The sequence below is a fragment of the Typopeltis vanoorti genome, chromosome 1, assembly GCF_054136105.1.
Source record: "Typopeltis vanoorti isolate ZY-2024b chromosome 1, IOZ_Tvanoo_1.0, whole genome shotgun sequence".
Lineage (NCBI taxonomy): Eukaryota > Metazoa > Arthropoda > Arachnida > Uropygi > Thelyphonidae > Typopeltis > Typopeltis vanoorti.
In genome coordinates this window covers 86,393,331-86,419,702 of record NC_143549.1, presented here as the reverse complement: position 1 = coordinate 86,419,702, position 26,372 = coordinate 86,393,331, and the positions used below count along the sequence as shown (strand labels likewise).

Here is a 26,372-nt window from a genome sequence, read left to right as displayed (position 1 = left end):
TATATTTTTATATATACATGTCTTAGTTGCAGTATTTAGATTTTTGTTTTTCCATACTGGCCCACTTTTTTGTGGGTAGCGTATCTGCTCTTCAGCATTGCTGCAGGTTTGAATCCTGCCATAGGAATGGATTTGTGATTGTCTCTGAAAATACTAGTGGTGGTGGTGGTGGGCAGTAGATGGCGTTAGTTTAGATGATGCGAGTTGCTGTAGTTGGAGACAGGGAGTTGTAGAGTAGGTGTCCTCCCTCAATGAGTCTTTGGACTCCTTGGAAGTGTCACGTAATAATAATAGTAATAATAATAATAATAATAATAATGCTGTTTAAACCTCCAGAAATCTTGTTTGTCTTAAGCACTTATTGTTTTACTCCAGTTCATTTTAAAGACATTCTCCTGAAAACTGGATACAATCTCAGAATTATCACTAGCATCTAAAATATGCCATCACGTATTCCAGAGCATATATATAACCACAAAAGCATATACAAGAAAACTACAAAGGTACTGTTTCTTTACTGTACATTAAAAATGTTACAGATAAAATCCATGATGCTAAGATTGCCAAAACAATCTTACTTATCTCTTAAATGAACAGGAGTGTAAAAAAATTCCTGTGAGATCTGCTGTATTGGACAGATGGGTCAATCTGAAGAAATATATCAAAAAGAACATCTGAAAGATGTGGAGAAAAAAATGGGCACATAAATCAGGATTGGCATTTCATGCAACTCACTGAACTGCCATAGATAGAATTTAGCAGTTATATACATAGATTTAAAAGAAGCAAGGAAATTATACAATGTCCTACTCAGTGTTATAAAAAAATATTTCATTTTAAATCAATTATGGGCAGCATATATAAAAGACATGCATATTGATTAATTGGATTGAATTGGGCTATGAGAGAAGTTATATAGTGTATGTGTGTGTGTGTGGATGGTCAGCATAAGAATGAAATGAACTGGAATACATGTTACAGATAAAATAAGTTCAGTCTGGGGGTGGGATCTAGTAATATCTAGCAATATCATGAGTAGCCATTTCTCATATACAATTCAGTTGTTACTTGATTATAAAAAGTAAGCAAATTATTAAGGCAAGACCTACCATTCACAAAACTATGTTGTTTCTCATGGAGTATATTCCAATCCACTCAAATCCTGAAATCTGTCTTTCACCAATTTCGCCAATACCTTAACCACGACTCCTGAGATGCTAATTGGCCTATAATTTGCAACTTCTGTTTTGGGGTCATCTTTATGCAATGGGACTATTTTGCCCTCTTTCTGCTTCAATGGCACCTTCTCAGTAACGAGGCTTCAAATGAACAGCTTGATGGAGCTGATAATTTCCTTACACATTCTCATAATACATGGGCTGATATGGCATCTAATCCCATGGCTATGTTCGTATTGAGGTTGTGCAATATTTCAAGCATGTCCATTTCTTCAAACTCTATTCTCTTATCAGCGAATGTCACATCTAGGATTGCAATGTCTCTGCTCAGATGGTATACCCCAGTGAAATGATCACTAAGTAATTCAATTATTTGGTTCGGTTCTCTTACTTTCCCCTCCATTAGCACTTTTTAAAAATATTCTTTCATAGTCATTTCTCCTATTACTTGCAACATAGAAGAACAACTCTTAAGGTTTCTTTTGGCTTTGCCAGCTAGCGTTCCCTCATAATTAGCCTTCCTTAACATACCAGTCAGTATTGTTGCCTATGGCTTATATTGTTCATGGACATGCTAATCAGCTTGTTCTTTATAATTTCTCCACAACCTTTTCTTTGTGTGAAACTCCTTAATAAAACTATTTTATTCATCTAACTCCTAACTAATTTATTGTTCTAACTCTAGGTATACATTCAGACACTGCTTTCTTCAAATACCCTTGACTACTCCCATACACCAACATGTTATATTTGTACAGAAATGCTAGAAGTGTAAGAAATAAAGCAAATGAAATGGTTGCATTGATTGAATCTGTTCACCCAAGAATTGTTGGAATAAGTCAGACTGAGGAAGACATCCTGACAGGAAAAGAGATAGAAGGGTAAGATGTGTTTCATGCAGATAGAAAGGGTAAAAATGGAGGAGAGTGCTATTGGTGATAGAAAAAAAGTTATGTCAATACAAAGTAGACAAGGGAAATAGTGCCAGTGGTTTTGAGGCAGTATGGTGTGAGATAGAGGAGAACAGATTGAAATACTAAGTCAGATGTCGTTACAGATCTGATAATGTGGATGGTAGTGATCATGAAATGTATAATCAAATGTATAATCAAAATAGCCAAGCAAATAAGAAAAGGGTCATCATTATGGGCAATTTTAATTATGGCAATATAGACTGGGATGTAAGAAAATGAGTTTCTTCGAGTTTTTGAGTGCCAACTATCTCAGGCAGTATGTAAGAGAGGGCACATGAGGATTGAGGTTCTTGAATTTGATAATCTCATCAGAGGATGTTATTATAAATGAGATGCTGAATCACCTTCCAATTGGTGAGAGTGACCATGAAGTGATTACCTGGGTGGTTGCCATTAGTGTAAGGACCTCTGTGAGGAAAGGGTATATGTGGAACTACAAGGCTGGTGATTATGATTATGAGAAGCTCAGGACACAGCTTGCATGTGTAGCATGGAATGAGGAGTTGGCTGGAAAGGAGATAAATACAGCTTGGGTGATATTCAAGAACTATCTAGTAGAAGTAATGTCTAAATGTATTCCAAGGGTTCGAAGATTAAATAAGGTAGGTGTGAAATGGATGAATGAAGAGATTAAGCATGCTACGTAGAGGAAGAAGGCATTATGGAGGCAGCATAAAAGGAGTGGTAATAATCAATTCAATGAGATTTGATTTGATTTTTTATGACACAAAGATATCAAAGTCATACTTTGCCAGAACATAGGTCAAAGCAGTACATATGGTAAATGGTTAGTAGAACAATCACAAACATCCATGCCCTTGGTGGAACTCGAACCTGCAGTCTCTTGGCTGAAGAGTGGCTATGCTAATCACTCTGCCAACCAGGCCAGCAATTTCATGAGAATTATTAAGAACAGCCAAAGAGAGTGACCTGGTTGGTAACAGTAGCAAAAGTAAACTATGAGCAGCAGCATCATAAATTTAGTTTAATCCTTTATCCAAGTGTGAGCAAACAAAGTTTGCACCTGAAAGTATCTTCAGGACTGGGGTAAGGTGGTACAACACCAGGGCACTCCTTGCAAAGGAGTGCCCTGGTGTTGTACCAACACTCCTTTATTGAGGTCTCTTCAGTGGGAGCCAGGCCAAGGGCCTGGCTCCCACTGAAGAGACCTCAATAAAGGTTGAAACTAGTCTGGGTTGGTTGTGGCCCTTCCCTTAATGCATAACATTAGACATATTCACAAGGAGATGTGTTTTGTATTATGGGAGATACTGAGATAGGAGTGTTGGTAGCTTGCTCCACCTTTGCAAGGAGTGCCCTGGTGTTGTACCACCTTACCCCAGTCTTGAAGATACTTTCAGGCGCAAACTTTGTTTGCTCACACTTGGATAAAGGATTAAACTAAATTTATTATACTCTAACCAAGTGAAAAATAAACTTTCAGCAGCAGCAGTTGGCTAATGAAGCCAAAAAGAATCCTAGGGAGTTCTTTTGATATGTTCCTGGGAGAAAAAAAAAAAAAAGAAAAAAAGATTAATGGAAGGATGATACTGATTGGAGAAAAAAATGTTAGAAGAACTACTGCTGCAGAAGATATAGCTGAGATATTCAATGAGCAGTTCACAACAGTCTTTTATTCTTATGAATGTAACACCATGGAGAGTTTGAGGATGAGGAGGAGAGACTGACTGTAAGTGAGCAAGATGTTATATGGGGAATTAAGTAAAGTTGATAATACACCCTCTGTTCAAAAAGAAACCAAACTTTTGATAGAAAATAAAATACAGGCCAATTATAATTATTCAGATCATTTATTTCAATCAATATACTCTCTCTCAGCTTCGATACAGCGTTTGGCATGGTCAATTAATTTGATAAATTAGTTTTTTTATATCGGTTTTTGGGATACTGTTGAGGGTCGTGGTTATTACCGCTTGAACATTTTCAATGGTGTCATATCGCTTTCCTTTCATCGGCAAACGAAGTCAGGGGAAGCGAAAGAAGTCACAGGGTGCTAAATCAGGTGAATACGGTGAGTGATTCAACACATAAACTTGGTTTTTGTTCAAAAACTGTCTCACAATGTTCCAACGATGAGATGGTGCATTACTGTGACAGGTGGAATGAATTCTTTGTGAATAATGCCCTTGGAATCGTAGAAACAAATCAGCATTGTCTTTACTTCTGACTTCTCCAAGTGAATTTTTTTCAGATGCCCCTCTTCTGGTGGTCTCCACTCAGCACTCTGGTGCTTTGTTTTGGGCTCATACTCAAACACCATGTTTCGTCACCAATAACGATCATTTCAAGGAAGTTTAAGTTGTTACGAGCAATTTTAATAAGGTCCATGCAGTGTTTCAATTCAATACATTTTTTGGTCGTCGGTCAACTTGTGGGGAACAAATTGCGAATTCAATTTATGAAGGCCCAAACTCTCGGTCAAAATGTTGTGCAAAAGGTTAAGTTGGATGTTAACTTCTCTCAGTCCAGTTTATGGAAGGCCTGGCTTTTTTGTCGTCCTCAAGTGTATTGCGACCACTTTGAAATCGCTTAAACCACTCGTAAACTTGAGTATGGGATAAGCATTCATCACCGTATGCTTTTTGAAGCATTTGATGCATTTTAGTAAAAACTTTTAGAAAGTTTAACACAAAAGTCAATTGCAGCTCTCTGTTTGCAACTCATTTTCCGACTGCTTGTCAAAACGCACTGTCACTCCTGGCACTACAACTTGGCTTCTAATGAAACAAATGTCATAAACAGTTGATACAACACTAATGAAGGTTGCTGCTTTCGACAACAAAAAAATACAACAGGTACCACCACTATTTTCTTCTATTTTCAAAAAGTTTGGTTTCTTTTTGGACAGATGGTGTATTGCACCATGTATTTTGAAGGTATGTGTAAGGAAGTCTGCATCTACCTTGGCATATTTGTTTAGCATGTCTTGCACTGGTAAGTTCCAAAGGAGTGGAAGGAAGGCGAGTTTGTGCCACTTCATAAGGGAGGTGGCAGAACTCAATCATCAAATTATAGGTTGGTGTCATCTTTGATGGACAGCCTTGAGGGATGTGATGTTTACTGTAACATACATACTTATCACAATAAGGTGATGGCTTCATTGGACCAAGGAGATAGATACACAGTAGTATACTTAGATTTTGCAAAGACTTTTGATAGATTGCCGCATGATAAGCTGATAGTCAAACTAGAGTGGATGGAGTTGGATATCAGACTAATGCATTGGACCGGAGATTGGCTATCTGATAGGTATCAGCAAGTTGTATCTGTGCGGGAGAGGGGGGCAATATCCCAGAAGAGGAAAATCACTAGTAGTGCTCCTCAGGGGTCTGGAGAAAGGGTCATTGCTGTTTAATGTGTAAAATCTCTCATGATATGTAACTTATCAAGTTCACTTTTACATGTTTTTCTTTGGAGATTGCATTTAAAGAAATGTTAATTTTGTGCAACGATCTTGTATTTGTAATAACGTGATTACGGGCCTTCATTGAAATAATGTGGTTTATGAAGTCACTATGTAATGCAGTCAACTCATGTCCATATGTGGCAATTTCGAAAGACGCATGATGCATGACATCATTATATTCAGATGTCAACAGATGACCATATATGGTAGTTTCAAGAGATGCACACACACACATGCATACAATGGAAGTCTGGGCCTTTATAAGGCAAAATGTTGAGGACTTTGTCTTAGATTTCTCAATCTTCTCTTACCTGGGTCTGCTGCCAAGTGAGGTCGGATGTCAGGAATCTAAAGAGCTGCTAATTGCTGCCATGCTAAGGGTCCTAAAGGACATAGAATAATCGATGACTCAGACAAAGAAGAAATTTGGCGGGAGATCAAGAATGAGCCAGCAGGAGGAAAGAAAGACAAAAAGGAGAACTTTCATTCAAGTAAAATGTGGTGCTGTACGAGAATTGTAAGTACTTATATATGCAATATTTCCGAGCAAGAATGCACATCAAGTGTTCTGCTTATGGATACAATAAGATTGTGCGTAAGTTAACAATTGAAATAAGCTCACCGAAGGTGTGTCTTAATGTCAACTGTGTATAATTAATTATTGTAAGAGCAAGAAGAGTACTGTACTCTTCTTACTCTTAATATTGATCTAGGCTTACTCAAGGTATGCATTATTTTCAGTTTATGTACGTATGACTAGCAGAATATTCTAGATTGTGATTTAACTTTAAGGGAAGAAAAATAAAACTAAGACTGAATCAGGAAGAATTGAAACTGACAAAGACTTGTAATGCAATTGTATATATATATGTTAAAGTGGATCAGACTGTGTAAATATTCCTTTTTGATTTAATTAAATGGTTTATGAACAACATATTGGACTGATTCTGTCAATGCACTACCTTGAAAATTTTGAACCTGCATAAGATAAGTTTAAGCGATCAATAATCAAGCCATGACTAATTAATGGTAAAGATTAACATAAGCAGGAAATGCTAACAATATCTGCTTTGTCTGTAATTTAAAATCATATAATCTTGCACTCAATACATAGTCTAACTGGCGCAGTTGTAGACCAAATAAATTTGTTAGACTATAGAGAGAGTGAAAACATAAGATGTAGTAGAAATAAATAAATCCCAGCAGTCGACCATTTAAGACATGAAGTTTAAGTAAAGAATAAAAGGATGATGCAGAGTTGAGAAGTAAAGAAATAACAGAGAAAATATAACAAACCTGTAGGTTAATGATACTGGAGTAGATTTAGATGGAGATATTCAGTTGTTTGCAGATTATGTAAAGTTGGGATGAACTACAAGGAGTAGAGCAGATGCCATAGACTTACAAGACTTGAATAGATTGAGTGAATGGGCACAGGATTGGGGATGCCAGTTCAATGTTGCAAAATGTAAAGTTTTAAAAATTGGGAAACAAATATGGGATGTAGAGTGTGGTGTTTGCAGAATATGTGAATGAGCTAATATGTTGCTGTGTGTATGACAGAGACCTCTTAGCTGAGTCTTTAACTCCATGGGGTATTATGGTAATAATAATAATAAGAGGGACATTTTGCACCTGAATCTATTTTACATCAGGCACCTAGAAAAATTATTTATTGGAGTCAGACCTAACGAAGCAAGTCAAGAAATTTTGATCACCTTGAAGAACACTAGGAATGTGTGCATAAGTTCAGCTAGCTTGTGCAGACATGATAGCAATATGATAGTCAATTATCATTAAGTATTGGTGAAGAGATGACTACACTTCGGGTTTAGACTTTCTGAATTTTTCTGGGGGGTGACAGATTGGTTGGGTAGTTGGATGGTTTATTGTTGCAAGGACAGCAAAGGAAGCACTGTGTAATATCAAAGGTTACAGCAGTACACAAGGTATTAATAAACAGTCAGAGATAAATTAGAAAATAAAATAATATGTATATATAAAAATTAAATTAAGCAATGCATTATTTACACATAAATAAAATTTATAATCAAATGTGTTTGTATGAATTAATTCTTTGTTAAAAACATCATACAATTTGTCAGAGTCTGATAACATCTGCCTGAGTATATAAGCTTGGCTAGATAGGTAAAAATTTCATTCCTCTCACATGTGAAGTGCTGACACTAAACCAGAATATGACAAATGGTAAAACACGTGTTGCATTTTTCACAAATATGTAGGTCCTCAGCCCTCAGTAAAAAAGAATGTGTGTGAGATGATTGTGATCTATGCATAGCATAGTAAGAACAATTTCCTCTCTTCTGTTTCCATGTTGACTAGACTGCCACTGCTTGATTTCAGGCTTAACATCATATCATTTGTTTATAACTGCTTCCTACCATGATGACTGCCACTGGGAAATTAACTTTGATCTTAAAAATTGTCTGTAGTCTGTATATGGTACTGTCAAACCCATGGAAAAAGTAAGAGCTGATATAGCAGCTGCATCTGAGTCTCATTTCCCTTAATCCTAAAGTGGCTGAGAATCTAGCATAACTGAACATCAAAATTAAGGCTCTTCATTTTGTACAACAGGTGTAACATCTCACATAGTACTGGATGTGGATTATATGCAAGAGAGAAGATAGCTTGTAAAGAACTCAATGAGAGTCTCTAGTTGTAGATAGTACTGCCAGGAAACAGCAGCCTAGTCAAGAGAAGTGTCAGTTCTTGAACCATCAGTATAGATGAGCAAGAAATCAGAGTGGACTACGTTGTGTATATTAAACAATTGCAGGATGGAGTATGAGATTTCTGTGGTTTATAACATGAGATGTTATAGGATGGAGTGCAAACTTATCATGGAAGGATACTGTTATGTTTGGTAGGCAATGTTATCAACATTCAAGCCAACAGTTTCCAGTCTCTAACAGTTTGGAATAAGAGTTCATCCCAATCTTAATTCAGGATCTGGGTTAAGAGTGCAATTTCAGCAAAAGTATACACAGATTCTTTTTTTCTGCTGAAAATCTGAAACCATTACTAAGTGCCCATAAAGAGAGACAATCAATTACTTGTTGAAGATGTCCTTTAATTACTCTCATGTTACAAGAGTGACAGTAAATTATGAAGTTATCAACATAAAGGGCATTGCTTACAGTGAGAGGAAGTTCTTCAGTGACTGAGTTAACTTTAATAGCAAAAAGGGACACACTAAGACAGAGCCTTGAAGAACATCCCATTCTTGATGATATGGATGAGATAGGGTATTTCCACTCTGATTTGGAAAGATTGCCTGGACAGCAATCTTTCGAAGTTTTTAATAAATACATGAAGGGGTCCTCTGAGACCTAGGTTATAGATGTCTTTTAATATGGCATATCTCCAGGCTGTGTCATAAGCTTTTTCCACATGAAAGAACACTGAAATCAGATGTTCTTGCTTCAGGAATGCATCTCTTATACAAGTTAAAATGGCTCAAATTATTCAAAGTTGAATGATGCCTAATGAAAGCCACACTGCCTATTGGAGAGAAGATCATTGCTTTCTAAATACCAGACAAGTCTGGCATTAACCATCTTACAAAAGGCAAAACTCAATAATGGTCAGAGGAAAATATCAATAATTGTTTGCTTGTGTTGGATCCTTGCATGGTTTTAGGATAGCAGTAACAACTGACTTATGCCAAGAATACAGCAACTCTTCCTCTGTGTAGTATCATGTTATGTATTAGGTCAGGGGTGTCCAAACTTTCAGCTTCCCTGGGCTACATTGGAAGAAGACAAGTTGTTTTGGGCCACGCTTAAAATACATTAATACTAACGATAGCTGATGACATCTATTAATTATATATTCTACATAAAATGTAGAATATATAGTTAACATATTTAAGTAATTTAAATTTCATTAATTCATGAATTTTTTATAATAAAAGTAAAAGACAAGACAGTAACATGAAATTAGTGAGATGTTTGACATTGTTTTTGAGACACTAATGTTTTGATATTTGGTTCGATGGAAGTAGTTGCAATTCTCAGTGAGTTCTCAAGAAGCTCATCAGATATTTTGGTTCTAGTTTTATTCTTCATGTGCTTCATCCTTGAAAATAGCTGCTCACAAATAGCGATGACATGAATAAGGCATGATTGTGAAGCGAGGGATATTTTTCTCTGGGAAGATATATCTTATAGAAGTCCAGTAAAGAGACATGATCAAATTTTTCTTTAAAATTTAATGTTAGATTTGTGCAAATGAGGTAGAATGGCATAATTTAATGATAATGGCTCCTCTTAAGCCTGATATTTGGATTTTTGCATATTTGCAGGGAATGCCATAAAACCTTTAACAATCATGTTTTATACAATTAGAAGAAAGGAATATTTTCATTTATTTCCATTCAGAACAGAAGCAATATACAGTTAATTCTCACTATATCAAGCCTGCAGAGAAAAAAAAAAAGAATAGTATGTTATAGCAGGTTCGACATAGTCAATTTTATTTAGAAACATAGTAATTCAATGAAATGAAATCCCTCCCCCCAGTTTGCTAAAGTGAAAAAAAATTACTATACTGTTTACAATAATGCTGATTCCTTGAGGGAGAGAGAAAATAAAACTAACTACATGTACGTTGATACATTCCACAATTCCATGAAGCACCTATGTTCTCAGTCTTGTTTCTCCATGACACCAGATAGCAAAGATGCCAACTTTCTCTATCCTGAGTCATTTTCCTACATTTTTCTCCTAACGACTTCAATATAGTATCCTCCCATCTCCTAGATGGTGTACCGGATTTTCTTTTTATTTTTCTGGGATACCACTCTGTTATTCATGAAGTCCATCTATTGTCCTTTATGCATGTTCCATGTCCTACCAGTTTTTTTTTTTTTTTTTCTTGTTACAGACAGCTTCTACAACATCTTTGAATCCAGATTTGATATTTTCTTATTTCAATGTGTCTTATATGATTCATTCTTGCCTATATTACAGACTTCCTTTTATTATCCATTCAGTTGTTATTAGGCTTTGTTCCTCTTCCCCTCTCCAATTTTTTTTTTTTTTTTTGTGATTCTTGTCTCACTGCTGTGGATCCAATCTCTCCATATGCTCACTGGACATGAACAGATGCTGTATGGTCACTCAGATGCTCAGTGATGTGCCACACGAGTCCTCGCCATGTGGTCCTGTTGTATGCTTTTCTGGAGGCTTCAACTCTCTGAAGATCACTCATTCCAGACACTACCCATCCATTTCATTGACGGTCTATCCCTTCCTCTTTTTCCAGGAGCTATACCTTCTGTTACTGTTTTATGAAGTCCTCCTTCCATCCTTTCAATGTGTCTAAAGTATTTCAACTTTCTTCGGTCAATATCCTTAAGGTGCTTTAAAATTCTACTGACTTTTCTAGCATCCTTCTATTTGTCTGCCTTTCAGTATATGATATCCTCAATAGCCTTCTGTAACACCACATCTCAAAAGCAAATATCCATTTCTTATCTGACTTCTTTTGGTTTCAAGTCTCACATCCATAAGTTACTGTTGGAAAAACAGCTCCATCCAAAATCGTCAACTTTGTTCACATAGAGAATGATTCATCCTTACAGATATCAGACAAGTCTCGGACGGCTTCTTCTGACACCTTCTGAACAGCAATTCCACATATTAATAATGGATCCAGGTGCTCAAACTCACTGACTTCCTCAGTTTTTTTCTCCATTAAGTTAACTTGTTTCTCAGAAGCTTCCCTGTCTGCATTTCCTATGAGAACCATAATATTTGTCTTATTAGGATTGAGCTCAAGTTCTCTGTTCTTGCTGATCTCATTAACTTTGACAAGAATTTATTTAGTTCTTGTCATAACAGAGGAGTACTGTATCATCAGCATACTTCCGATTACTGATCAATCTACCTACTATCCTAATTCCTGTCTTGAGCTTATCCAATGCTTCATACAATGTCCTCTGCACGTATACTAAACAAGTGAGGAGAAAGTAAACATCGTTGCCTGACTCCTTTTCCAGCCTTAAGACAATTAGTCAATCCAACACCTGTTCTTACTGTGGCTTCTTGCTTCCTGTACAAGTTGGCTATCAACCTGATAGTGTGCTGAGGAAAACAAATTCTTTTCATTACTTACTACCATTTAGCATGCTGAACACAGTCAAAAACTTTAGAGTAATCTAAGATAATACATTAACCCAGCTACGCTTAGTGAAAACTTGACATGCCGGTCCCAAGCCCAGATAAATGGGGAGGGTTGAGCGCAGGGCTAGCAACCCAGTCTCAGAAAAAAATGTTTGCTATGCAAACTGAATTTAATCTGAAAAAGAAAACAGAACAAGAACTGCCACGAACACGAGGCACCTCTGTGAAAGCCCTTCTGGGGAAGCAGAGGTGCGGAAGAAAGTGACAGACCCTTAACAAAAGACAAGCTTAGACTGGGATTTTGGAATGTTAGAACCATGTTCGAAACTGAGAAAACATACCAAGTCTCGAGAGTTCTAGAAAAATACAGACTAGAAATAATGGGATTAAGCGAAACGAGATGGAAAGGAACTGGAAAAATCAAATTAAACTCTGGTCACTACTTATTCTACTCTGGGAACCAAAATACGAATGACCACACAAAGGGAGTTGCACTAATGATAACAAAGAAAGCTTATGGTGCACTAATGGAGTGGAACCCAATATTTGAAAGAATACTAAACGCTAGATTTAAAGCCGGCAAGCAGAACATCACAATAACTGCTATACATGCACCAACAAATGATGCGATCCAGGAAGAAAAGGATAATTTTTATAACATGCTACAGAGAAGTATAGAAACAACAAATAAAAAAGATATGCAACTTATAATTGGAGACTTTAATGCTAAGGTTGGAGTGATAATACTAATAAAGAAACTGTATGCGAAAGTATGCAGAAGGAGAAATAAATGAAAATGGAGAGTTACTTATAGACATTTGTATGTTCAATCAGCTTGTAATAAGAGGGAGTCTCTTCCAACATAAAAAAAATACACAAGTGGACATGCATAGCACCAGATAGAAAGACAAAGAACCAAATAGACCATGTACTTATATCAAGGAATTGGAAGAAATCACTCCTGGATGTCAGAGTTAAAAGAGGAGCTGAGGCATATTCAGATCACTTTCTCCTAACAGCTACCATGAAAGTAAAAATATTTAAAAATAAACAAACAGTGCACATTTAGAATTGAAAAACTCAAAAACAAAGAGATTAGAAATAAATTTATAACAATTCTACAGAATAAATGGGATAAACACGAAAAAAGAGAAGGAGATAGCATAGAGGGAAAATTGACTAAGATTAAAGACATACTAATAAGCACATCAGAAAGATATTGGGATTTTGAACTAATACAGACAAGGAATGGATAATATCAGAAAACACCAAATTAAAAATAGAGGAGAGAGAGATAGAATAAAAGAGAAACTGTTACAGATTGGTAAAAATGTTGAACAAGAACAAGCAGAAAGATATAGAGCAATTAACAAAGAAATAAAAAGAAGTGCAAGAAATGATAAAAGAAAATATATAGAGAATCTAGCACAAGAGGCAGAGGATACCGCATATATAAATGATACTAGACAGTTGTATGATATTACAAGGAAATTAAGTGCAAAAAGAAAGAAAGGATAGTTCCTATATACAATAAAGAAGGAAAAGTATTATTAAATGAAAAAGGACAGATAAATAGATGGGTGGAATTCTTCTCAGAGAAATTTCAAGAAATGACCAGAGCCTAGAATTAAATGAACAAAATGCATCAGTAGATATAAATTTGAATGAAATAACAAAAGCAATAACTCAGATCAAACAGGTAAAGTACTGGGAGCAGACAACATACCAGGCAATATACTAAAAGCAAATCCAAAACTTATAGCAGAGATATTATATCCTTTACTAAATGAGATATGGCAGAAAGAAGAGTGGCCTAAGGAATGGAATACTGGATTATTGGTTAAATTACCCAAAAAAGGGAACCTATCTGAATGCAAAAATTGGAGAGGTATAACATTGCTGAGTGTTATAAGTAAACTACTAGCAAGGATAATACTAGAAAGAATCAAAATAGAAATAGAAAAACAACTAAGACCAGAACAGGCAGGATTTAGAGCCAATAGTTCATGCACCGACCACATTGCTACTTGACGAATTATCATAGAACAATCATTGGAATGGCAGGCAAGCTTATATTTAAATTTTATTGATTTTGAACAAGCTTTCAATAGTATAAACAGATCTTCCCTATGGAAATTACTTAAAAATTATGGACTCCCAGAAAAAATCATAAGAATAATTTAAAAAATGTATGAAGATTTTGAAATTAAAGTAATACATGGAAATACCCTCTCAGAACCATTTAAAACAGAAACAGGAGTAAGGCAAGGTTGTATACGTTCCCCAACTATGTTTTTAATTGTCATAGACTGGGTGATGAGAAAGTATCTCATGGAAATACAGGATTATAATGGTTACTTCAAAACCAACTCGAAGATCTATATTTTGCAGATGATATCTGCTTACTTTCACAGAAGCACCAACATATAGAACAAAAAACAACAACACGTGTAGAAACAGTCAAAAAAGTTGGTCACTGGATAAATAAAAATAAAACAATGTTGATGAAAATAAATGCAAAGCAAAATAAACAAATAACAATAGAAGAAATACTGCTTAAAGAAGTAGAACAATTTATATACCTTGGTTCAATAGTATCAATAAAAGGAGGAACTACTGAAGATATAAATAGAAGGAAACAGCTGGTTTATTCAACTTTCAACCAACTTAGAAATATTTGGAAAAACAAGAATTTGTCTACAAAAACTAAAATGAGAATATTTAACTCAAATGTAAAGGCAATACTAATGTATGGACCAGAAATGTGAATGTTAAACAAAAAGATAGTTAAAAATGTCCAGGTCTTCCTAAACAAGTTTTAGAATGATACTGGGAATATATTGGTCAAAACAAATATCAAACAATGGCAGAGAACAAACCAGAAACGCATTTTGCAACAGATACCTGAAAGGAAATGGAGATGGTTGGGGGCATGTGTTGAGGAAGGAAGATAAAATAATAGTAAAACAGACTCTAGATTGGAACCCACAGGGTAAAAAGATGAGGAAGGCCAAGACTGGGTGATGAGAAAGTATCTCATGGAAATACAGGATTATAATGGTTACTTCAAAACCAACTCGAAGATCTATATTTTGCAGATGATATCTGCTTACTTTCACAGAAGCACCAACATATAGAACAAAAAACAACAACACTTGTAGAAACAGTCAAAAAAGTTGGTCACTGGATAAATAAAAATAAAACAGGGAGAAGAACAATACTGAAAGAAATAACAAATATTAATAAAAATTAGAACCAAATAAAGGTTCTAGAGATTCTGTGAAGAGATTGGGGCATAGGTGGGGGAAGAATCATCTCCTTGTTTTACCCCTCCCTAGAGGTATTTCAAGGGGTTTATTAAAAATTCTAATCTGGAAGGCACTGAAAAATCAATGCCTTGATCTTTCAGTGCCTGGAAAGCTACTGTGTCGAATGCTTTTTTGAAATCAATAAAAATAGGAGACAAAGTGGAAGATATTATCTGCATTGGTTCAGTTAGTTGTTTATTGTATGTATATAATAAACTGTGGAAAATCTTTCTTAAATTTTGCTTGCATTTTGATGCTATTTTCATATAGTTTTTTTGATTCCATTTAGTATGATTCTTGTGAAAATTTTATCGAGGTGGGAAAGGAGACATCTATAATTGCCAATACCTTCTTTTTCCTCCTTTTTTTTATGGATGAAGATGGTTTAGATGATGTCCATTCATCAGGTATTCTATCTTCATTTAGGTACCAAGTGAACCTTGGTACCTAAATGTATAAACTTTGCCTGCCTTGATATCTTCTATTCTTTTTCATCTGTCCTAGTCCACTATTTACCTTCATCTGAGCGATTACATATTCTACTTCTTCTGGCAGCATTTTTGGTGCTTCTTTATACCCAGTTAATTTTATTGAAGTGACAGTTTGTATGGATGAGTATAACTTACTGTAATAATTCTGGACAAGTTATTTCACTTTCTCTACTGTTAGTTTTTTTTGTTCTTTTTTTCTGATATTCATCTCAAAGAACTGGTATTATTTCATTCATCGTTAATTCTATTTCTAGGTTTTTAAGTTCCTGTGTTTTTCTGTTGCCTCTTGCAGTTCATTTATTCTAATTTTATGTGTAATATTTATTATTATTATTACCCTAAGACCCCATGGAGTCAAAGACTAAGACTAGGAGGTCCCTTTGTGATACACACAGCTCATCATACCATGCCTTAAACACATTCAAATTCTTTGCAGACACGACACTCTCAGGCAAGGCATTCCAATCATTCACAACTCTGCATGCAAAAAATCTGCTTCTCTCTCCTTATGTATCTTTATTTGCAGTAACTTGCTAATCATTATATATTCTAAATGAATATGACTTGAATCTTTCAACTCCCTTCTTTTACATAGAAGTCTCAGTTTCTTGGCTGAGATGCTTCCTGCGATTTTTTTCCATTGCAAATTATGACTGTGCCTTACATGATTTTATTTGATGGTTGAATTTGGCCAGATCTTTATTCATGTCTTCTTCAAAGCTGCAGTCAATCGGCTTTACTAATTTACCAAACTGTTCCCAGTCAATACATTTCAGTTGTTTGTAGTTTGATATAGCTCATACTTTTGCCTTCTGTCTATATGAAGAATGGCTCATAATGGTCTGTGATCGTCTGAGTGTATGTTACAGTATGTTTTTTCAATTATTCCCCATTTTTTTTATGATTCTTTTGCAATTTTTCATAATTTTATTTCTTTAAACTTTGCCAGGCATTCTCTTCTTTTATTTCTATCATACATTCACCCACAGATCCATATATTTCTCTTCAGGCCAGCTTTTACTAATCTCAGCAATGAAATCCTGACATACTATTGTATACATGCTTTTTTTCCCTTTTAAGGTGTCTGCTATTAATTCACCATCAGTTGTGAAGTTGGTGTGCAGCAGACTATTATTTCTAATGTTTTGTTTGAGTCTGGTTCACTTCAACAATCAGTTTTCATAATCTTTCTGATAAAATATTTCAAGATAAGACATTTTTGGTTTGTTCTGGTACGCTTATGAAGCCACTCCACCAACATTGTTTCCTGGTTGCAATTCGCCCAGGAAAACCTGGTAATTCTTCTATTTTCCAGTTAGGGTAGTTCATCATTTTATTTCACATATTGGCAGAAAATCTAATTTTAGCTTATCAATCTCTCTCTTTTTTTTTTTTTTTAGAAGAAATGCTGATGCATAGATTTGTGTCTTTCTTCAAACTTACCTTATTACAGATGTTGCTCCAGAATCAGGATTATATGGAGATAATCCAGTTGCTTCACAGTGCCTATAAGAATAAGCAAACAAACAATTATGATTATATTCTTTCATAATAAGTACTAAATAATACAATTTTCTTTACAATTAATCCAAAATAATATTTTCCACATTTCTAAAAACAGTAAAAATTTAAATAGTGCATTGTGCTTTTGAATTTTGCTAGTTAATAAATTTTTTACACTGGCATTTCAAACATTGTTTCAAAAACTCATTTATTAAAATTGATATAAAAAATCTCTTAAAATATCTTTTTAAGAAAAAGATTTCACATAAATTCCTTCTCATCAAAAAAATTTATAAATTTATTTTTTTTACAACTAAGTATTATATGGAATCGCATAAGTATAATTATTATTATTTTTATGGGAAACTCCAAGGAGTCCTTAGACTCATCAAGGAAGGCCTAAATATCATATCAAGAACTATCCGACATTGAGCAGTATCTATCATACTTTGCTTTGAACTCATTCACAGTCATGGCACCCACAACAGACTCTGGCAATCAATTCCACTCATTCACTACTCTAAAAGCAAAAAAAAAAAAAACTAGTTCTAAAACCTATGCTAACTACACCCTTACTCAGTTTCCTTGGATGGCCCGTAGTTCTCCTACCACCAGACCTATTCTGAAAAATTCCTTCTGAATTAATCTTTGCTTTCCAAACTTTAACATTACCCTCCTATTTTTGTTATGAAAAATTCTGATTCACTCTTTATCACCCCCTCTTCATAAAATAATGAATGCAAATTTTATCATATTTATTCAATTAAACTGAATTTCATATCATTTTTGCAACATGCAAATACTTTAAACATTTCTAGGTGTGTTTGATGATAAAATGATAAAAACACATAGAAAATAAAAAAACAAACAACAACCAAAAAACATATATTAAAAAAAAAACAACATATATATTTAAAAAAAACATATATATTATAAAAAAAATACATACATAAAGATTTAAAATAATCAGATTAAAACATTTAAAGTGATGGATAGACTTGTTTCTCTGTAAACTTTTTATCAAAACATTGTGTGTCATTGATAATTTTAATAATCATTCTATTTCAATTACCAGTTGAGAATGATTTTTTTCTTTAGATAGCCACATCAACAAATCCTGTTTTGCAAAAATAAGAGGTCATGGGTGGGACCAAATGTGCAACAATTTGCTTGATAAATCAGAATACTTTCTTCACCTGCAGCCAAAAACTGAATAAGATTTTCAGGATCAAATGACTGCTTTAATGTATATTATCACATAACAAGTCTATTATTTGTTCTTGATCAGACATAACAAGAGCAGTTATCAAATATATTCTGTTTTTCAACAGCAAACAGGTTGCTTATTCATTCATATTTTGAAATATCTAAATCTTTAAAATGAAAATTGCTTCTGGGTGGTTAATAAACAAATTTTTATTTCTTTCTATTTCATTTGTACATCATTTTTTAAGCTGGGCAACAATTTAAACCGAAAATATGCATATCAGTTATCTAATGATTTTAATGAATGCAATAAACATCTTTTTGAATCAGGATATGTGAATTTGAGAACATGGCACTGATTTATTTAAAGTGCTTAGTTTTTTAAAAAATATTCATTAAATAAGTCAGTTTCACAAGAACTGTCTTTAAGAAATGAATTTGTAATAATGGTTTTCTTAGTGGTTTCTTGCCACTAAGAAACACTACAATGTATATTTTTAAGCTCAAACACCCTTTGCAGTGCTTTTGAATGAGAGAGCGCGCTTGGTCGATTGGTAGAGCAAAGGTAGAGCAAAGGCTCTACCAATCGACCAAGCTATAGAATGCTTGCTAATTGACCAAGCTATAGAATAGAATGCTAATGGCTCACACAAAATGTTAAGCAAGTTTGAGCATGGTTAGTAGTTGGAAGAAGTCAATCGTTCTCCCTCAATGAGTCTTTGGACTCCCTGGTGATGTCACATTTTTTATTTAAGTATAATTTTTGCTTTTTTAATGTTTTTAACCACTGTAACTATAGCACTTCAATGTAATAAATAATTCTTTTTTTTTCCCTTTCTGTTGATCTCAGTTGAGCTGTAATGTCTCAGCTTAAATCCTTGAAGCTTTTTAATGAGCTTATCTGAGGATGACACCGGTTAGATATATGTTTTTTTTTTATTTTTTTTTATTGATTTGATTGCTGTGTTGTTGGAAGTAGGCTGATGTTTAGTAGGTCAAATGAATGATCTGAAAGGTCAGATTGTTATTGTTATAATAATAATAATAATTTAATGTTTCACAATGATAAAGAAGTGCATTGTATTTTGCCTCCATATTGTTTTTAACACAGCTACATGCATTTTTTTTCCAGTTGTAACAACTGTAAACACTGCATGTAACTCCTCATTCATATTTCTTGATACAAAGGACTGTATGAAGCACCACGTTTTTTATATATATATATAATATTTTTAATAAATTATGATTTACCTTTGCCTCTCCTCCCCTAAAAAAGGAATACCCCCCCCCCTGCCCCAGTCTTTGGAAACCAACAAAGCAGGCCACAAGATTATCATTTCAATGTATACTTCCTGTAACTGGATTGTCAATTTCCTCTTTGGTTGTTTGCTATATACTATGGTAGATGGCTTCCTTTCTTCAGCTTTTGCCAGCGATGAGAGAATATCCCAGGACACAATACTTTCCATCATGCTCTTTCTCCTATTAAAAAAAAAAAAATAACCTATCACTAACCTCAAATCCTATCCATAGTTTTGCCAATAACGGTAAGTTACATTCCACTTTTTCATTTGACAAACCTTGCAGTAGTCACAATGCAATTCAACTGAAATATTATGGCTACTCCTTGTTGTAAATAATATTTGGAGGTGTGTGATATACTGTTCATATAAAGCAAGATACCCATGCCTATGTCTATCGACAACTATGTTTACAGTTTGCCATTGAGACATCACTGGATCATGAAGAGTGAACAAAAAAGTTGCCTTTTTGATCAATCTCATTTCAAGCTATATAATATGGAGGCAGATGCAGGGTTAGGCAAAAACATGGGGAAAAAAGAAATCATTCCAATATCCAAGCAGGACACAGAAGCATTATGATATTATTATTATTATTACCCAAGACCCCCATGGAGTCAAAGACTCATCTAGGAGGTCCTTCTATCAGAGACACAGTTAATCACACTCAAATTCTCTGCAGACACCACACTCTCAGGCAAGGCATTCCAATCATTCACAACTCTGCATGAAAAAAACCTGCGTCTCACACCCCTATTCACAACCACCTTATACAGCTTCCAGGGATGACCTATGGTTCTAGCCTGATCTACCACTATTTTCTGCAGAACCTCTCCAGCATTGATACTATAACAACCCCCTTAAGAACTTGTAGGTCTCTATCATATCTCTTCTCCTCCACCTATCCACCAGACTCTGCAAGTTGCATCTTCTCAATCTTTCCTCATACTCGACATTCCAGAGGTTAGAAACTACATCGGTCAATCGCCTGTGGACCCTCTCCCAACATCTCCTGATCCTTGTACAAACCAGGTGACCAAATCTGGGAACAACAGTTCATGTGTGGCCTAATCAAAGCCTTATACAATGGAACAAGAATCTCCTTACTTCTACAAGTCAGTGTCCTCTGCATCATCCCAGAAGCCTTTGTGTTGTCTTCACAATTTTGGCTATGTGTCCTCTAAATTTCAGATCCTTATCCACTACCACCCACAGATTTCTTATTTCCTCCACCTCTGACAATATATACAAATTTTAAAACCTTACATTTTGCAATATTTAACTCACATCTCCATTCCTGTGCCCAATGACTCAATATATTCAAGTCTTCTTGTAAGGCCACAACATCTTCTCTACTCTTCATGGTTCGTCCCAACTTTGCATCATCTGCAAACAACTGAATATCTCCATCCAACTCTTCACCAATATCATTAATATACAAGTTAAACAGCAATGGTCCTAAAACAGATCCCTGAGGCACACACTGCTAGTAACTTTCTCTGGATATCGCTCCCCCTTACACAACTTGTTGATACCTATCAGATAGCCAGTCTCCAATCCAATGCACCAATCTAACATCCAACCCCCATCCATCCTAGTTTGACTATCAACTTATCATGCGGTAATCTATCAAAAGCCTTTGCGAAATCTAAGTATATTACTGTGTATCCTTCTCTTCTGTCCATGGAAGCAGTCACCTTCTTGTAATAAGTAAGTAGATTACTAAAATATGACCTCCCTTCAGCAAATCCATCCTGTCTATCAAAGATAATATCATTGTTGTCAACCTAATTCTGGATCCTAGTTCTCACAAGCTTCTCCAACAACTTAATTACAACACCACACATACAGATAGGCCTATAATTTTATGCTTGAGTTCTATCACCTCCTTTATGAAGTGGCACAATCTTGCCCTCCTTCCACTCCTTAGGAACTTGACTGAGTGCGAGACTCATATTAAAAAAATATGGCAAGGCTGGTGTCAACTCCCTGCACATTCTGTCAGAATACGTGGTGATATATTATCAAGTCCTACAGCCTTATTTACATCTAGTTTTCTCAACTCCCCATACACCTCTTGCTCACTTATAGTCAGTTTCTCTTCCCTGTCATCAACTGCTCTCAATCTCTCCATGAAGTCACATTCACAAGGTTGAAAGACCTTTATGAACCGCTCATTACGTATCTCCATCACACCTTCTGCAACAGCTATCTTTATACCATTTTCTCCAATCAATGTCATCCTTCCATAATCATTCTTTCTTTCCTTTGGCTACATATCGAAAGGACTCCTTAGGATTCTCTTTGGCTTCATTAACTAACTGCTGTTCATACCTCTCTTTAGCTACCCTCACCAACCAAGTCACTTGTCTTGCCTGGTCTTTGTAGTCTTCATGGAATTGGTTATTTCCACTTCTCTTATGCTGGCTCCATAATGCCCTTTCCCTCTGTATCGCAGGCTTAATCTCTTTATTCATCCATCTCACACCTACCTTATTTAACCTTCTCACCCTTGGAATACATTTAGACATTGCATCCGCTAGATAGTTTTTGAAATTCTCCCAAGCCGCATTGATCTCTTTTCCAGTTAACTCCTCATTCCATGCTACACCTGCAAGCTGTCTCCTGAGCTCTTCATAATCACCCCCCCCCCTGTAGTTCCACATATACCCTTTTCTTATAGAGGTCCTCACACTGCTGGCAACCACCCAGGTAATCACCTCTTGGAGCTCTGCAGTTTAACTTGTACATAAATTATAAAGAAAATAATTTGAAGGGGATCTCCAGTTGTTTGCCTAGTACTGGGAATCCCTTGGACCCCTGATGCCTGGGGACAGTACTAAGAATGCCACAAAGTACCTATCCATTGTGGCTGATCAGATACACAACTTGATGGTGACTGTCTTCTCAGATGGTATAGGTGTGTTCCAGATCCAATATTTGAATCCTGGTTCCCGAACACTCACAGATCTATAAGGATACAGTTCTGACAATATAGCACAACATACCCTTTGCAACACTCAAGCTCATAAATAGAGTCCATGCCATACCACATAGTAGCAGATTTGGCATCATGGTTTTGAGGGAGGGCTATAAGCTGGTCTCAATATTTTGAGTAGCTGTGTATATATCCCAAGCTGCAAAGGTCTTCCGTAATCAACATCTGAAAACACTGATCATTTTGCCATATTTTAGTGAGGTAAGGAAAAATGTCAACTTCAATGCAACCAAAACACAATCCTGTCTTATTCACACAAGACCACACTTCATTTCCCTCACCACTGATAACACCCAGATCTCCAGGTGTATCTATGCTTGGACTGACTAACACCTCTAGCTTCAAAATCTCTACCTTCAAAAAAAAACTATGTCCCTTTTCACTTAAGACATTACTTCTCACTTCTACAACTACTAACACTATATAAATCCCAAATCCAACCTACCTTAGAATATTGTTCTTACATATAAAGTAGTGCATCAAAAACTTCTCTAAAAATGCTTGATGCTATCTAGAAGAGGCAATCTGGTTAAATGGCTAAGGGAAAGCAAAACAGAGGAATGGTTTCAGTGGCTAAAACCATTCCTTGGTTTTTCCCTCAAACATGTAAACACGAGTAACTGATAATTGACATTCATTTACTATTCATCTTTAAACTATTGAACTTTTGAACTATTGAAATGAGGAGGATAAGAACTTTAAACTTCTTATCCTCCTCATCCATTCCATCTATTGTATTTACTCGAATACAACTCACCCTTGTGTATATCTCACACACTTGATTTTACTTTGCAAAAAAAGAAATTAAAAAGTTTAAGAAATAGATAGTGAATGTTGTTATGGCAGTTTCAGATATTTTGGAATTCGGTTGAAGAGCATTAGCACTTCAACTCAACAATCATCGGCTTGCCTTTGTTATTGAGTCATGCAATCTTTTGTTAATATCACACCAATCATATGCACATTTTCATAGCTGTGCTATCTCTATCGGCCTACCATTGCTGTCCGTTTCATGCTCTGCTTTCACTTCTCATTAGTCATTCGTGAAGGATTGTTCATCAAGTCTTGTAGATTACTGGTAATTTTTGCTTGAAATATGGAGAAACATACAGGTTACAGTGCTGGCATTAAACTTAAAATTATTGATTTTTGCAGATAAACATGGAAATCGAGTAGCAGGGAGAGTTTATGGTGACTGAGTTTAATGCGTGATATTGGCGTAAGCAGAAATTTGCATTATAAAACACCAATAAGTCAAAAACATCATTCTGAGGACCTACACGTAGAAAGTTTCCCGCAATGGAGGACAAGTTATTTGAATATGTGTTAGGTGTGCATAAAGATGGTTGTTGTGTTTCATGCGAAATGTTACATTTCAAAGCGCACGAATTAGTACAAAACGAAGCATCAGTCGCACAGATCTGTATGTGAACCGAGGTTGGATCACAAGACTCACGAAGAGGAAAAGTCTTTCCCTTTGTTGAAGGTCATCCCTTTGCCATAGAATGCTGAAAGATTTCAAGGATAAAGTGATGGATTTTCATTGCTATGTGATTCAACTTAGGAAGAGCAATAATTATATGTTATCACAAATAGCCAATGCCGATCAAGCCCCCCCCCTCAATTTCGACATGCTGCACCAAACAACGATAACAGAAAACAGTAAAAAAGAGGCATAATGCACACAAGTGGAAGTGAAAAACAGCGATGCACAATTACGCTCACAATTACTGCAGATGGAAGAAAGTTGCCTCCTTATGTAATATTCAAAAGGAAAACAATGCCAAAGAGGAAATTTTCCCCCTGGAATTCATGCAAGAGTTCAAGAAAAAGGGTGGATGAACACTACAATGATTCCAGAATGGATAATAACAGTTTCAGACAAATGGCCAGGGGGCCTTATTTCAATGGCTAGCTCTCCTCGTGAGGAATAATTTCCATGGAAACTTAGGACCTGAAATAGTAAAACAAACAACTTTTAAATGTGAAGACCAATGTGGCCATTATTCCTGGTGGTCTTACACCTTGTCTACAGCCCATGGAAGTATTAGTCAAAAACCATTTAAGGATTACATATGAAAATTCTACACAGAGTGGATGGCAGCCAGTGGCTACATCCTGACTCTGGCAGGGAAGATTAAGAGACCATCATTAGAACTGTTGTGTAACTGGATATTGAGAGCTTGGGACATGATTGCCAAGTATTTTTTAAATACCAGCATCTCTAATGCCCTGGATGGGAGTGAAAACGATGTTATTTGGGTAGATGACCTTGACAATGCACATGCTGTTCTCGAGACCAGAAGTAGTGATAGTGTAAAATCTTGCATAGAAGGATTTTGTACAACAATTCCTTATATGCCAATTTTACTAGAAAATGAAAATCCATACAAAATACTTGTGGCGAATTAGCAAATTTGTTATGTTTATATAGTATGGAAATAATTTAGAGTAAACTGTAAATATTGTGACTGCCAAATTTCTGTAAAAAACAAAGAAAGTTAAGTGTAAAGTTACTTGTAACAAAGGAAAGTTCCAGACGGACTAACTTATGACCTAAGGCAATCACTATCGCGAAGGTCAAGTATGTACGGGGTTTCCCGACTTAATGCAACGACAATAAAGGTGGCAGGTGTAGACCCATGAAGTACCCAAGGGAATTAAATCATAGCAGGACCCAAGGTCAAATGAGCAAGATAAAAGGGGAATACAAGGTCATCACAAGGGTTGGACAGAGAGAGTTTTGGTATTCGTTGTCGGAGGTGGTTTTCCTTAGTCGTCAGCGGGGTTTTTCACAAGCCGGAGTAGAGGTCAGTCATCTTCTGGCAGATGGCCACATTGAAAGTAGAGGCTGTATCGATGTTTGTGGTAGAGTAAGTTTGTCTTCATTGTGTTCTGGCTCCAGGTTCGGGAAAGTTACGCCGATTCAAGGTCAGAGACCTAAGTTCTAGCCAAGAGACGCCAGAGGTGCGAGATAACTCGTTTGAATTTTGAAGAAAAAGTTCCGGATTTACAGCCGCCAAGTTTCCTGAAGTTCTATAAAATATGAATTGACCTCATCGATCTCGGAAAAAGGTACCTGCATGTGTAGCAAAAAATCGGAATGTAAAGGAGGATAGTGATTTCAAGAATCTATTAGAGAGGACTAGACGACTATTACAAAGTAAGGTTTAAAATATTGTTTTTCCTAGAGGAGGAATTTGTGATGGAGATTTCTCCAAAGTTTTTATGTTAATAATACCTGAGGACTGTAGGCATTTAGCTAATCATTGAATTTACTTGTTCAGATGTGTGAGATAGAATAGCATTAATTTAAGGTGAAATTTAATATGCTTAACATTGTTTAATAGCTAAGCCTGCCTTTTGTTTAGCATGTGCAAAATTGCTCTCTGTGTGACTAAGCGATAGCTAAAGTAGTACAATAGACAAGTAGTGTTAACAGAGAATTGTTTACTTAAGAGGATAAATTATAAGTCCAAACATAAGTTGTTGTAGAAGCATAGAGCTTGAGAATTAATTGTGTGATTAACTTCTCATGTACATTCAATTTGCATGAATAAATTGTTTTGTTTGTCAAATAATTTGCCTGATTCCTGCATACCAATGCACTGCTCATAAAAATCGAATCTGTGTGACCTTGAAAAATAAGTAGCCACGACTGATAGATAGAAATTTTGCGTTGCTAGATTTAGTAATAAGTATAGGAGAAAAATTTCATGCTTTGCTGAGTGTTTTTCTTTGGAAAGTTATTCAGCTCCTATCTAAGAATTTTGATGGCGCAGTCGATACACACATAAATTTTCAAAATTCGATATAGAAAAACACCAGTAGTTCAGA

General features: G+C 35.6%; 1 protein-coding gene across 1 annotated transcript in view; it reads right to left on the bottom strand.

The window, feature by feature from the left end:
• Positions 1-26,372, bottom strand: part of LOC150110175 (uncharacterized) — a 525,668-nt gene that overhangs the window by 296,463 nt on the left and 202,833 nt on the right. The window contains exon 10 of the mRNA XM_090391921.1: positions 16,971-17,033. Coding sequence (XP_090248047.1) covers positions 16,971-17,033 — 63 coding nt within the window. The remainder of the gene's footprint in view (positions 1-16,970; positions 17,034-26,372) is intronic.